The sequence below is a fragment of the Protobothrops mucrosquamatus genome, unplaced genomic scaffold (genome assembly GCF_001527695.2).
Source record: "Protobothrops mucrosquamatus isolate PMUCROS unplaced genomic scaffold, P.Mucros_1.0 scaffold2696, whole genome shotgun sequence".
Lineage (NCBI taxonomy): Eukaryota > Metazoa > Chordata > Lepidosauria > Squamata > Viperidae > Protobothrops > Protobothrops mucrosquamatus.
In genome coordinates, this window is record NW_015388742.1 from 9,093 (window position 1) to 22,598 (window position 13,506).

Genomic DNA, 13,506 nt, shown 5'->3' on the forward strand with positions numbered 1-13,506 from the left:
AACGCTGGCTGTGGAATTCTGGGAGTTGAAGTCCACATGCCTTAAAATTGTCAAGGTTGAGAAACACTGAGCTAAATAAATAGCTAGTTATCTTTCTCTTCTCTTGAGCGATTCTTTGCCAACCTCCTTGTCCTCTGCCGCAGGACGCCTGGTTCGAGCAAAGGAAATCTTGGGCTCATTTACTACAGCTGGACTTGGCTATGAATTGGCTCTGCAGGGGTTTGCTTGGCAAGGAGTCCACCTGAGATTTCTTTCATGGACTTGCCACATTGCAGGCTGGGAGAATGCCCTGGGGCACGGCCTTCTGCCACCCTCCAGCGCTACAAGCAACTGTACGCGTTATACGTACACGTTCTGAATCTTGTAATGAATGCTTGATTCCCATAAAGAGGGAAAGAGAAAACTTGTACTGCATGTTGAAAATACTGGAATTCCCATCGATGAGGCTTTAAGCTAAGCTCTGGGTAGGAATACAGGGTAGATCAGTAGCGCAGAGATTCAAGAAGCAGCCGACACCCTAGAAACACATTTTGTAAGTTCTACATCATCCTTTTATTTCAAGGAATTCTGAACCCAAGCACAATCCAGGAAAATGATGACTAAACCTGAGAAGGGGAAAGCATAGCTACCTATCAACCATTGGCAGCAGCTAAAATGGGCCTTTGCTGTTGCAAATACTGGTTTTTGCCGCCACTCAAGGCCCTTCATGGAGTGAAACGGGTTTCCACCTTCTCTCAGTTAATGGATTTTTTAAAAAAATGTAGCTGGTAGAAGGTGGTTTGTCTTCCCTGAAGGTAAGAAACACACCCTATCACCTCCTTAGGCTGGTGCTTTCTGAGTCTTCCCTTGCCCCGCTGGCATTCCAGGGACTTTTCGAGAATTCTTAGGAAAAATGTTGGTTTTGGGGGACCAAACTAGGCTCGGTGCGTAATTCACTTCCTAGCTAAAGGCTTAGAACGTGTTCCTTTATTCCCCAAGATGATCCTCAGAAATATCTTCCCAAACTAAGAAATGTTTGTGGTTGGTGTAACACACAAAATGCCAACACCCTGCAGGTTTATTCCAGGATCCTCCTCAAGCAACAGGACACGGGAAGAACAGCTTCTTGAGCGGGAAGAAGCTACCCGCTGGATTAAAATCCTGATCCAATCCATTGGCTGCCCGGCCATTTCCAGCCTCAAAAGAGCCCTTCGCATTTGTGGCTCTGCTGGAGCCCTTCCAGCCGGGTTTCACGGAAGGAGCCGAAGGAGGCCTCGTCCGCCCGTCCTTCCGCTTGCCTCGTAGGTCTTGGGTGCCTTTGGTCAGGAAACGGAACAGATCGTGCTGGATTTCTGGTTTTTTAGAGCTTGTTTTTTCTGAGGTTGCCTTGTGATCCGTCTCTTTATGCCAATCAAATAAAGTTCTCGATCAAATAGGCCTGCAGCCAGCGGGATGCTGTAGGTGAATGGGACAAAGCACAAACCGGCTTGTGAAAACTTACATTGTGTGTGTGTGTGTGTGCGCGCGCGCTATATTGTTTTACCCTCTGTAGGACCCGTTCCAATAGTTGGGCATCCTGGTTTTCCCTCATTTCACCTTTGCACGGCCTGGAAACGCTAGCAGTAATTAGGTTAGATTTAACCTCCCCCCCTTAGTTGGGTCACTAACCTTTCCACACAACGTGAATGTGCCTTTAAAATAAAATGATCACAAGATCGTATAAGATCTTGGCTATTCCATGAGATTTTGAATAGTTAAGAATAGCTACAAATACGGAGCAGCGTATTCTTTCAGTAGAGGTTAGCAGAACCACCCAACTGCCTGGTGGATTGTATATCCCTGACTGTCTCTGAGCCCCAGTTTCAGCTGTTAGGATTAAAGGCAGTTCAGCGGCACAGTCCAGGTATGGGGTGGCCGATGCCTCTCTGCCTTCTCACGGCTAGGGTGGTCTAGTCCAGGGCTTTTCAACCTTTTCACCCATTGTACCACTTTTAGGATATGGCAACATCCGAGTACCACCAGTCGCCTAGCAAGGTGTCAAAAACTTGATGACCCCCCCCCCAAAAAAGGGAAAAAAGTGATAAAGTACAGGTAGTCCTCGACTTACAACAGTTCGCTTAGTGACTGTTCGAAGTTACAATGGCACTGAAAAAAGTGCTCCCCAAGCCACAGCTGAGCAAGACACCTCCCTGCCCGCCCGGCGGCGCTCTTCCTCCTGTCCGAGGTTTTCATTGTTGTGAGCATTTCTGTTGAGAATTGGCAGCGGGGGTGGGGTGGGGGTGTTTGGTTTTTATTCCCCTCGTCTGTTGGGTGGTTGCAGCAGGTTTTGGTCACTTCACATGACCCTGGGACACTGTGACCGTCATAAATATGAATCAGTTGCCAAGCATCCGAATGTAAATCATAAGACCCTGGAGAGGCTGCAACTTTCCAGCTGATCGGTGCTTCTTCTGGGCTCAGCAGAAGTGCCAGGATCAGCGCTGAGCTCCAGGTGGGGCCTGGCGCTTCCGCTGAGCCCTGACAGCCCTGCAGCTCCAGCCATCTCTCGCTCAGGCTTGTGTGGTGCTGCCACCGGTTCAGCTCATTCCCCTCCCCCGCAACCACTTTTCTAGGATGGTCGCGTACCACCTGCCAGGTGCCAATGTACCACAGGTGGTACCCGTACCACTGGTTGAAAAGCCCTGGTGTAGTTGACACTCTTATCACAACTCAGAGCGAGGTGTTGCAATGCAAGTGTGTCTGCAAGGAACGTGAGGGAGGCCTCCGAACGAAGCCTTTTCAAAGGCTCTGGATGGTAGTCGTACTCACTTGTCCCTTCCGGGCCTCACTTTGACACGGAACAACCCGTACACAGGGCGGTGATCGGACGTTCTGATCCCAAAGCAGGCCGAGTACTTCACAGCATGGATTTCATGCTGGTGGCGGCTTCGGTAGATGACCCGGTCCTGAAAAGAGAGAAAGATGAGCAGAGCAGCCCTGACATGCCTAAGCAGAGCGGCTCTCTTGCTCCTGCCTTAGATCTCTGGCCCAGACAGAGACTTCCAGGAGAGTGGTGGGATTCAGCCGGTTCGCACCGATTCGGCAGAACCGAAACCTAACTTTTTGTTGGGTTCGGCAAACCGGTTATGATAAATCTGTGTGGCACGTCGGGCTGGTGATAACACTGTGAGGCGTATGGCGCCGGTGATGTCAGTGCAATGTGCGCCGCGCCAGTGATGACAATGTGATGACAAATATGCAAAGTGCGTCACGCCGGTGATGACAAACAGAACCACTTGTTGAATTATTTGAATCCCACCACTGCCTACAAAGCCTTGGGCGCTGCAGAAGCTGGAGCCGCCATGGACCTGGCTTTCTTGTTTAGAAGCTGGGTGAGCTTCATATGTCACGTTTCTCTCCTGCCCCTGCTAACTTGAGTATTACGCAAGCTCCAGGCAGGCGAGGAGATGGAACTGGGACTTTCCAGGAAGCCTCCTTTTCTAGAACGAAGCAGGGTACCCGGGGAGGGAGCCACGCACAAAAGAGGAGCATAATGCTTAAGGAGCCCTTGTGAGGTTTGAAGGGGCAAAATAAGAGAAGGCCTCTAGTGGCTTCATGAATGTGTCCAGGTGCTTCTCTGGGCACAATACAGAAGGCAGAACTAGAGTCACCCTATCGGGGAGATGAATGGCATAAACATTTAGTGAATAAATTAAACTCAGAGCTTCCCACTTTCTCACCCGATGCTTTTAACCACTAGACCAGGGATAGGCAACCTTGGCTCTTTTATGACTGGTGGACTTCAACTCCCAGAATTCCTGAGCCAGCACAGCTCAGCTTGGAAACCTCTCCCTTTCCCCTCAACATGGCTGGTTCAGGAATTCTGGGAGTTGAAGTCCACCAGTCATAAAAGAGCCAAGGTGGCCTACCCCTGGTCTAGACCAAATCAGCTCTTACCTAAGAAAAAAAACGCAACTAAGTCATCCTTGTACCATTTACCTGACTTTTTTTTTTTTTTTTGGCCAGGCAGATTTATATTGCCTTTATCCAAAGCCTCTCGACCAGTGCAGGACAAGCTTTTTGACCAGAGGGTGCTGTATATGTAGTAGGAATTGTGGAGAGAATGGTTGGTTTTGGGGTGCCCTTTCCTGTTTGGAGAGGTTCCCCTGCGTGGGGGGAGGGGTAATGCCTTTTTTCTTGCTGCCTCCCCCCCAAAAAAACCCTTACCGTGTAGGAAGGCGTCCTCTGCTTGGAGGTTGTGTCGTAGGTGTCCTGTCCAACATCAAACTTGTAGGAAGGACGGAAGAAGATGGGGGCCTCTTGGAACCCCTTAAATATAGAACCTGTGCAAAGAGCAGATCAGGCAAGTCAAAGGGCTGGGCCCTAAACCCCAGCCTTAAGGGCGCCCCAAGACCCAGAGCCTCCCTGCCATCACGTGCCAGGCTGCAGTGAGTGGTCAACTGAGGAAACTGACTGGGTGTCAGAATCCAATTATATTTCATCTCTAGTTATCGACTATGGAAAACCCCATTTCTGCCCTCTCTGGATTCTGTCATACTACGAAGGGGAAGGGGGATGAGCAAAGGGGTTTTATGGCTCTCACTTCCTTCCTTACAACTTCAAAGGGACTGAATGTGGATCGCACCAAAAGGACTGATCATAACAATAGGGCCCATCAGCTTTCATCTACTCTCTGAAGTTTCCCTTCCGCCGGCCGTGAGGAAAAGGGGGTGGGAATGTAATGCCTGGGATTGTCGCTAGAAGGACGGTGGGGTGGGGGCTGCTTGGGAACACTTAAAACCTTGAACGGTAGGGCTTGGGCCCCAGGTCCTGTCTAGAACGCCTGCAACCATCTTCTCTTAATAAAGATGCCTGTTGGAAGAAATATTCCAAGAGTTCTGTCTTCTTAAGATGCAAAGTGGGGTGGGTCCTTACACTGGGTTCTTAAGCCACGGTCACGCGAGAAAGGCTTTGGCGACACCGATCTAAGTCAAAGCCTCCCTGGCAGACTGAGAGCGAATCAAGGGGGTGCCGGGCCGGAAGGCCGATTCCCACCCCACTGGACCCCTCCTCTGCCAGGTCACCAGCCTCCCCCATCAGGCGAAGGTGAAATCATGTGTGGGTGTCATCAACTGGGTGGGGCTCAACCTGGAAATCAGCAAGAGGCGAAAAGGCCCGGTTACGCCCCTTTCTCTGCCTTTTCGACGCACCGCCAGGGACCAGAACCATTTGTCGTTAAATGGTGCAGTCGTTCTGTGAGGCATCATACGACTCCACCCAATTTTAGGACTTTTACTACGGTATTTTAAGCAGAGCACCACGGACGTTAAGCGACAGAGACGTGCGACTTTCTCTTCCGGCTTCCACCTGCCCACTTGTAAACTGAGGCCTGCCTGTATACAAGCTCAGTGCTTGGAAGGAACGGGTCTGCCTTTTAGCTAGCAACAGATCTGTGGGTCCTCCTTGTCAGAACCCATTCCTCTTTCATTTCTGACCTAAAAACAAATCTCACCTTTCCCTGAGTTCTGCCATACTCCCAAAGGGGAGGGGGGAGGTGCCTGCCTTTGCTTCCTCTATTCACTACAAGGTAACGTTTTGCTTCCTTTATTGCCTCTGTGTCTGCTGCCCCCTACAATGTAACAATTTGCTTCTTGCCCTATGTCTCTCTCTGAACTTTATCTTCCTAAATCAGGGGTGTCAAACTCAATTTCATTGAGGGCTGCATCAGCATTGTGGTTGCCCTTGGGGGGGGGAGGCAGGGTGGGTGCAGCCTACTGGGTGGGTGTGGATGGAGTGGGTGTGGCCTACTGGGTGGGCAAGGCCAGCTCTACATCGTTTGTGTCAAGGGGGGCTGTGGGGGCCTGGGCAGGAGTGGGACAGATCTGAGGGTCTCTGGCAGAAGGGGGTGGGACCGGGGCAAGTGCCAAGGCATGGTCCATTTATTCATTCCTCACAAAAAGTGACCCCTCCCCAGCATGCACCCAGGGGATGGGGCCGACGCGGCAGGGGCAGGTTCCTCGCTGTTTCTGGACGGTCTTGTGGAGCTAAGACTGAATGTGTTTGAGCATAGATGGCCACCACAAAATTGTACATTGGCTCCCGGCCGGCCTGGGCCAGGGTCAAGGCAGCGGGGGCCATTCCCTCACTGTTTCTAGAATGGCTTTGCGGGCCACATGAAACCACTTCGCGGGCCGCATCCGGGCCTTGTGTTTGACATGTCTGTCCTAAACTATCAGTTAGAACAAGGGAGGAAATAAGGAATATAACCCAGTGCCTGGTTTATTTCTACGCTCTCAGAGGAAGGTGTGAAGAAGCCGCTGACCATCACTGTGTGAACTGGAGACAGCCGATGTTATCTCCCCTTTCCCACAATGGCCTTAACACCTGGGGATTGGCCGTCCCGTACCGGACGGGCGGACTATGGGGTGGGGTCTAGTTTGGGTGTACTTTAATCTATCACTCTGCGCGGGAAATCTCAGATCCTGTCTATTATGCCTGCTATCAACTACTCTTAATAAAAGTTCCTGTTGGAAGAAATTGTTTCCAAGAGTTCTGCTTTCTTAAGATGTGGGGTTGAAGTGGGTCCTTACACTCCGACTGAAAGAAGCTGCTCTGGACCTCATCGCCCTTCATGGAAAAGGGATTCTGCCCAGGGTATCTTCCAGGTCAGCTGAGGTGGCTGGGATAATTCTGTTTGGAGAAGACAGTTCTGCAGGTCATCAGGGCCTAATAGGTCAAAACCAACTCTCTAAATTGCACTCAGAAACCAAGCGGGAGCTGTGGAGGGCAGGAAGCACAGGTTGTCAAGCGGGCCACTGCCTTCTTGAGAGGGAGGGAGGGAGGGAAGGGGTGTCTTTAGAGGCCCCTCACAATGGTCCCTGAGGAGGCAAGAGCTGCTGAGACTGCAGGGGTACAACTGGCACCCAGCTGGAACTTTTGCTTCTGTAACTGTTACTGCAGGGATCAAAGCAAGCGAGGCTGGGCCCTGCCCAAACACAGGAAAAAGGAAGGTGGTCCTCACCCCTCTGCATTTCCTCCAGCAGCTGATCGTGCTGCAGCAGTCCCGGCAGGTCCAGTTCCTGGCCAGGGCTGAGGAGCTGCTCTACCACCTCCCGGTCCTCGTTCAGGCGGAAGTTGAAGTCTCCGAACCAGAAGACGTTGTCGAAGCGGGTGGTGACGTCTGCTGCAGGGCCAAGCGAAGGAGGGGGGGGAGAGAGTGGAGAAGAGGCTACGCAGGAAGTCCAAAGTCTTCCCCGACGCTTGCGCAGAATTACTGGACAGCCGGGTTGGACCGAGGGGATCCGAGGGCGAAATTCACTCCGTTCAAAGCTTGCCAACAAAGTAACTGGAACTCAGACCGCTTCAGGTCTGAACTCTGAATTTCTGTACAGAGAGTCCTCGACTTAGGACCACATTTGAGCCCAATATTTCCGTTGCGAAACCAGACAGTTTGTGTGGATTTTGCCCCATTTTGTGACCATTTTCGCCACAGTTGTTAACATGAATCACTGCCGCTGTTAAGTTAGCAACAGGGTTATGATGGGAATCTGTCTTTCCCCGTTGGCCTTGCTTGTCAGAAGGGCACAAAAGGGGATCCCTGTGACACCCCCGGGGACGCTGCAACCGTCATAAAGACATGCCAGTTGCTACGCATCCGAATTTTGATCACCTGACCCTGGGGAGGCTGCAACGGTCATAAGTCGCTTTTTTTCAGTGCTGCTGTAACTTCAAACAGTCCCTAAACAAACGGTTGAGAGTCAAGGACTACCTGCATCTAAATTCTGAATTTGTGTGTGACTTCATCCCATTTGTTGAAACACGGTGACTGTGATCTGCCTGCCCTAGCGCTCATCTCAGCAACTTTTGACATGCATGGATTTCAGTTCCCAGAATTCTTAGCAATGGCCTTGCTGGTTGGGGAATCCTGGGGTTAAAGCCCACACATTTCAAAATTGCCCAAATGGGGAAACACTGGCTGGTCCCTTGAACTGGGACCCACATTTGGGCCGAGGCCAAATCAGTGACTTTCCAGAATACAACTTCCTTTTGGGCGCATCATGATGGCGGCGTTTATTTGAAAGAGAAAGGTATCTCCGCATATGAAAAACGGAGGGTGAAGGAAGCATTTTCAAGTGCCAAGTTACTCACAGGGACTGGATCGATATGGGTTGGTGTCTGGAATATTTCTGGGCAGCGAGAGAGCCTGGATGGTTTTGCTGTAATCCAGAATCCTCTCGTTGACTTTGCCATCTCCAGCTGAAAGAAAAGAAGGCCACTTAGGGCAGGTTCTAGTGGGGGGAAAAGGACCCAACACAGCAGTTTCCACTGGAAACGACTTCAGGAGACTTCTCTCTCTCACATTCTCCAAAACAGGACTACGGTAAAATCTTAACTCTCAAAGGAAACAACCTCATCAATGTGAATTTCATTATTATTTTTTTCTTCTGTCCAATCATGTCCGATTCTTAGAGACTACCCGGACAAGTCCCTGCAGTTTTTTGGCAAGGGTTCCCCTCCCTCCCCCAGGAAGCCATTTTCTCCTTTCTAGACTTGAGAGAAAATGACTGGCCCACTGGCAGCCAGCTGGCTTTGTGCCAAGACAGGACTAGAACTCATCATCTCCCGGGTTCTATCCTGGTGCCTTAGCCACAACACCGATCTGGGTCTCTTGTTCAATTAAAAAACCACAAAATGTCTCCTGTATCAACCCTCTGGGTGTGTCTTTTATTCTATATGCACTATCTTGGAAGAGAGGGAGAAACAGTTTATAGGTGCATCACCTGAGACGTCGTGTTCATTTATTTGAGAAGGGAAACTTGTATGGATTCAACCTGGTGGGGTAGAAATCTCCAACTGTCATGCTGGAGAATTTCCTGAGAACCTTCACAGGTCAGGAGATGCTATATCAGTGGTGGCGAACCTATGGCACGCGTGCCAGAGGCGGCACTCAGAGCCCTCTCTGTGGGCACGCACGCCACTGCTGCCAGTAGCTTGCGCAGGTCCATTAGGCCGCCGCCACTGCCCAGAGCAGCAGCCCCACCAGGCACAAAGGAGGCGAAGCGGCCAGCTAGCAAGATCGAGTAGAGGTGGTAGAGCGCGCCCACACCCAGCAAGCCAAAGACCACCCTGAGCAGGGAAAGCTGGATCCCCATCGGCGCCATGGCCCCCCAGTCCCAGCTAGGATTGCGTGCCTCCCCCCATCTATGCTGGGCCTCCTGCCCACTGCCCCACCTGCCAGAGACCCCCTGGACCTCCCCCAACCCTGCCCGGCCCCCGCAGGCGTCCCCTCCATGAGCAACATCGAGGTGGCCATGCCCACCCCAGCCATGCCCACCCAGTTTGCCGTGACAACTGCAGCCATGCCCACCCAGTGGGCCACGCCCCATGCCCACCCCCCCGAGGGCACCACAATGCTGATGCGGCCCTGGCCCTTTGCAATAAATAAGTGAGTTTTGGGTTGTGGTTTGGGCACTCGGTCTCTAAAAGGTTCGCCATCACTGTGCTATATGACTGCAGACTCTTTAAGTCTTCGGACTAAGGAATAGAGGGGGAGGAATATCTGGTGCTGTCCATTTCTTCTTCCTCACTTTCTGCAATAACTCTACATCTCTACCTTATTTGCATTCAATTGGGTAGTTCAACTGGTGCACCAGCTTACAGAGCTTTGGAAAAAAAAACCTACTTTGGCTCCAAGCGAAACTTGGGGAGATACTCACAGGTGAAGTGGGAAGTGATGAAAAGGAAGGACGTGCCAAAGAAAGTGAAGCAAATTCCTAGCGCACCCTTGGTTTTGAACTGGGACACGATACGGGTTGTCACCGTGGCACATTCCACCTCTGTAGGAAGAGAGAAGCGGCACGGCCTGTCAAAGAGTGCTCAGATCAGACAGGGACAGAACAAAAAAAAAAAGGCGGAGGTTCGCCTTCGTAGGTATTAAGGGGTGAAAATGCTGCCGTTCAACGATGGGGTTCAGTTTCATCTTCTAAGCACACAGCTCTTGTTAGGTTCAGCTTTCTCCCCACCAAACAAAAACATGCTGTCTGGTGATTCGGCAACAATCCCACGGTATTAGTGACTTAAAAGGCCACTCAAAATTTATAACCCTGGCCAAGCGTACCTGAGCAAAACCAGATGAGATCCCTTCGCAAGAAGAAGGACAGGTAAAGGACACCGTGAGCAGCTGCGTAAGACATGACGTACTGAGGGCCCAGCGTGGCCTGCAGGCGAATCTCCCACTCTCGCCTGCAGAAAGGAAGCAAAGTCAATGGGCCACTCGGTACTGGAGCGGCTCTGAGGTCAGCAGGCCCAATCCAGGCTCAGAAAGGAGCTGCGGCCAATCGGGCGTATTAAGAGGACACAGGATCTCCCAGAAGCACTCTCCGTTCCCACTCGTTCCATGTGCTGGGGACCCTCCATTTAGCTCCCAATTCCTTGCAGCAACTACCCACATTCACTCTTCTCCTGGATGCCAGCCTCTGGTCACGCACACGGAAGAGTGTAGACCAGGGGTAGTCAACCTTGGCTCTTTTATGACTCGTGGACCTCAACTCCCAGAATTCCTGAGCCAGCTAAGCTGGCTCAGGAATTCTGGGAGTTGAAGTCCACGAGTCATAAAAGAGCCAAGGTTGACCAGCCCTGGTGTAGACAAATGAAGAGGCAAGGAGAAGACGGGGCTAAGATTGCCAAGGGACCCCCTTGCAGCCTTCTCCCAAAGGAGGCCTGCACCTACAAGACGCCTCACCTTGCTTTAACAGAAAGTTCTGCCTCATTGCCAAAAGGGAGAGAGGACTTGCGACAGCCTTAACCCGTGCAATATAAGGATCCTACTTGTGGTGTGGTGATTCTCGGAAGGACAAAAGATGGATGGATGGATGGGAGGGAGGGTCTCTTAGCTGCAAAGTTGCTTCTGTTTCCATACCTATCTGGACAGCCTTCTTGGATCCCTATCACATACATGTCCTGGGCGTAATCAGGCTCAGAGGGCAACAGGAAGTCGTCCAGCATCTCGGGAAGTTCCTGCAAAAAAAAAAAAAAAAAAGGCCTTTCCAACTGTAGATGAGCTCTGCAGGCTCATTTGAGGGCTCTGAGCTGCCAACTGAAGAAGAAGAAGAAATGATGCAGGATATCAAATCCATTTTTCTGCCTGCAGGATGCAAATACTTTTCTGTTCCCCTGGGTTGGAACCCAGAAAATGAACAAAGGCGCCATTTTCTGATCTGTTCAGAAAATTATTTAATCCACATTATTTGGAGGATTAAGAGTGACTCTGCTTCTCCTGCTATCCCACACACTACTTGTGAAACGCTGCACAAGCAAATACTTGTTTCAGGTACACAAGCATTCTACCAAGGACAACTTCAAGTTCCATCTATAAAGTGTCAAAAACCAAAACACACACACACACACACACACACACACAGAGGCTCCTGTTTTCTTTAGTTTTCTCATCCACAGCTCACCTTCACTAAACTGGGTTGACCTAGCTGCTTCTTTCCACTGTTTTATTAACATTTCCCAGAAAATGTGTTTGCGAAAGAAAAGCAGAAAGGGATAAAAAAAAATACACTCCGTATCTGGAATGGAGGAGCTGCAAGTGCATTTATGGATCCTAGGCTGCTGGTTTGTCCCGACAGGTTGCACATACCCTTACTGAACCTACTTCCAAATTGTCTGCATTAAAATATGAACTTTGCATGCAAAATTAGAACCGTATAATGACGCTGTCCAGAAATATCTGCAGGGTTCCTAGAGCAGTGTTTCTCAACCTTGACAATTTTAAGGCATGTGGACTTCAACTCCCAGAATTCCACAGCCAGCATTGCTGGCTGTGGAATTCTGGGAGTTGAAGTCCACATGCCTTAAAATTGTCAAGGTTGAGAAACAGTGTTCTAGAGTCAAAGGGCAAGCGCGCAGTAACGCTTTTCCGGGGAGAAAAGTTTGTGTGAGCCTGACCTGAGCTGAGCATATGGCTCGCCCTTCACCCTTCCTACATCCCACGTCTGCAGGCAAGATGCTGCCCAAGCAGTTCCGAAGCCTCCGGCCTCGTGCAGTCCTGAAGAAATGCCTTTCCTCTGCCTCCTGGACTTTCCAAATGGAAACCCTGGTGATCAAGAGAAGGACGTTGAACCCTCACCTCCTCACCTTCTGGCCCTGCATGTTCCAGGTGGCTACAAAGATGCCAATGCTGCGATCAGGAAAATACCGGTTCAGCTCTTCTGCTCCCAGGAGGGCACCACGAGCAAGAAGGCTGCCTTCCAAGTAGCTTCTGTAGAAAAGGATAGTCTGTTTTGTTGCATTAAAATACTCTACGGTGCAGGTTTATGGGGTTGGCTTACCTGTGGGAAGTCAAACTAACACTGAAATCAGGACTTAGAGGTCAAATGCATAAGAGAGGAGGAGGAGGAGGAGGAGGAGGAGGAGGAGGAGGAGAGCCCAGCCTTTCCTACCACAGTGCTCCAAAGTCTCAGGACAGCCTTGGCAAAGTTCTCTCCTGAAAAAATCTCAGCTGGCATTGGAGTGATGGAGGGTTGAGGGGGGGGAGGGAGTCACAGAGAGAGGTCTTCTTCAGATCAGGGAGACATAACAATTAGAATACTGGGGAGGACAAGCTCAAAACACGAGGCTCAAATCTTGGAGCTTGCTAGGTGACTGGGGGGGGGGCAATCATTATCTCCCCATTTGACCTCCCTGACAAGGCTGCTGCAAAATGAACATGGAAGGGTACTCCAGTACTTGTCCTTGTGAGGAATAGAATAGAATATTCTTTATTGGCTAAGTGTAATTGGACACACGAGTACATAAGCTCTCAGTGTACATACAAATAACAAGTGATATAACAGTGGTGGCGAACCTATGGCACGGGTGCCAGAGGCGGCACTCAGAGCCCTCTCTGTGGGCAATGCGCGCCGTTGCCCCAGTCCTAGGCCTTCAGCTGGGTTTTATAAAACCTTTTCGCGTTAGGCCTTCGTTGCCATGTGCAAAAAAAAAAAAAAAGGTTCAATCAGTCAATTTTAACTTCTCACGATCTTGCAAAGTTGAAATTGATTGACTGAACTTTTTAGTCCCACCCAGTCTACTGTTACCACCACAGCCACGTCCACCCAATGGGCCACACCCACCCAATGGGCCACACCCACCCGGCACTCGACGACGCATAAGTGGGTTTTGGGTTGCAGTTTGGGCACTCGGTCTCTAAAAGGTTCGCCATCACTGTGATATAATCATAAGATACCAATAGGAGAAGGTAAAAGGAAAAATGAGAAAGATAATAGTAATATAATCCCACTATATGGGTAAAAATCCTCTGGCATAAGACAGTGCTGTGGGAATTAGCTGTTTAGCAGAGTGAGGGCATAGGGGAAAAAAACTGTCTTTCGGTAGCAGCATCCCGAGCGGAAGATACTGGGATTTAACAAAAAGCAAAAAAAAAAGGCAACCGAGCTTGTGCTCTTGGCTGCTCTTAAAAACACCCAAGTGTGAAGTTGTGTTGGCTTCAGAGATCATGAACAGCCTTCTGATTTGGGAACAAATCTAGAAAAGAATTTTGCT

At 50.3% G+C, this 13,506-nt stretch overlaps 1 protein-coding gene across 1 annotated transcript in view; it reads right to left on the reverse strand.

Moving 5' to 3' along the window:
* Positions 1-542: 542 nt before the first annotated feature.
* INPP5E (inositol polyphosphate-5-phosphatase E) overlaps positions 543-13,506 on the reverse strand; it is a 15,033-nt gene continuing 2,069 nt past the window's right edge. Inside the window, exons 2-10 of the mRNA XM_029286010.1 lie at positions 12,100-12,223; positions 10,877-10,974; positions 10,076-10,200; positions 9,675-9,794; positions 8,107-8,214; positions 6,980-7,141; positions 4,186-4,301; positions 2,788-2,924; positions 543-1,434 (exon numbers count right to left, since the gene is read on the reverse strand). Of these exons, the coding sequence (XP_029141843.1) occupies positions 1,302-1,434; positions 2,788-2,924; positions 4,186-4,301; positions 6,980-7,141; positions 8,107-8,214; positions 9,675-9,794; positions 10,076-10,200; positions 10,877-10,974; positions 12,100-12,223 (1,123 nt within the window). The 3' untranslated portion in view covers positions 543-1,301. The remainder of the gene's footprint in view (positions 1,435-2,787; positions 2,925-4,185; positions 4,302-6,979; positions 7,142-8,106; positions 8,215-9,674; positions 9,795-10,075; positions 10,201-10,876; positions 10,975-12,099; positions 12,224-13,506) is intronic.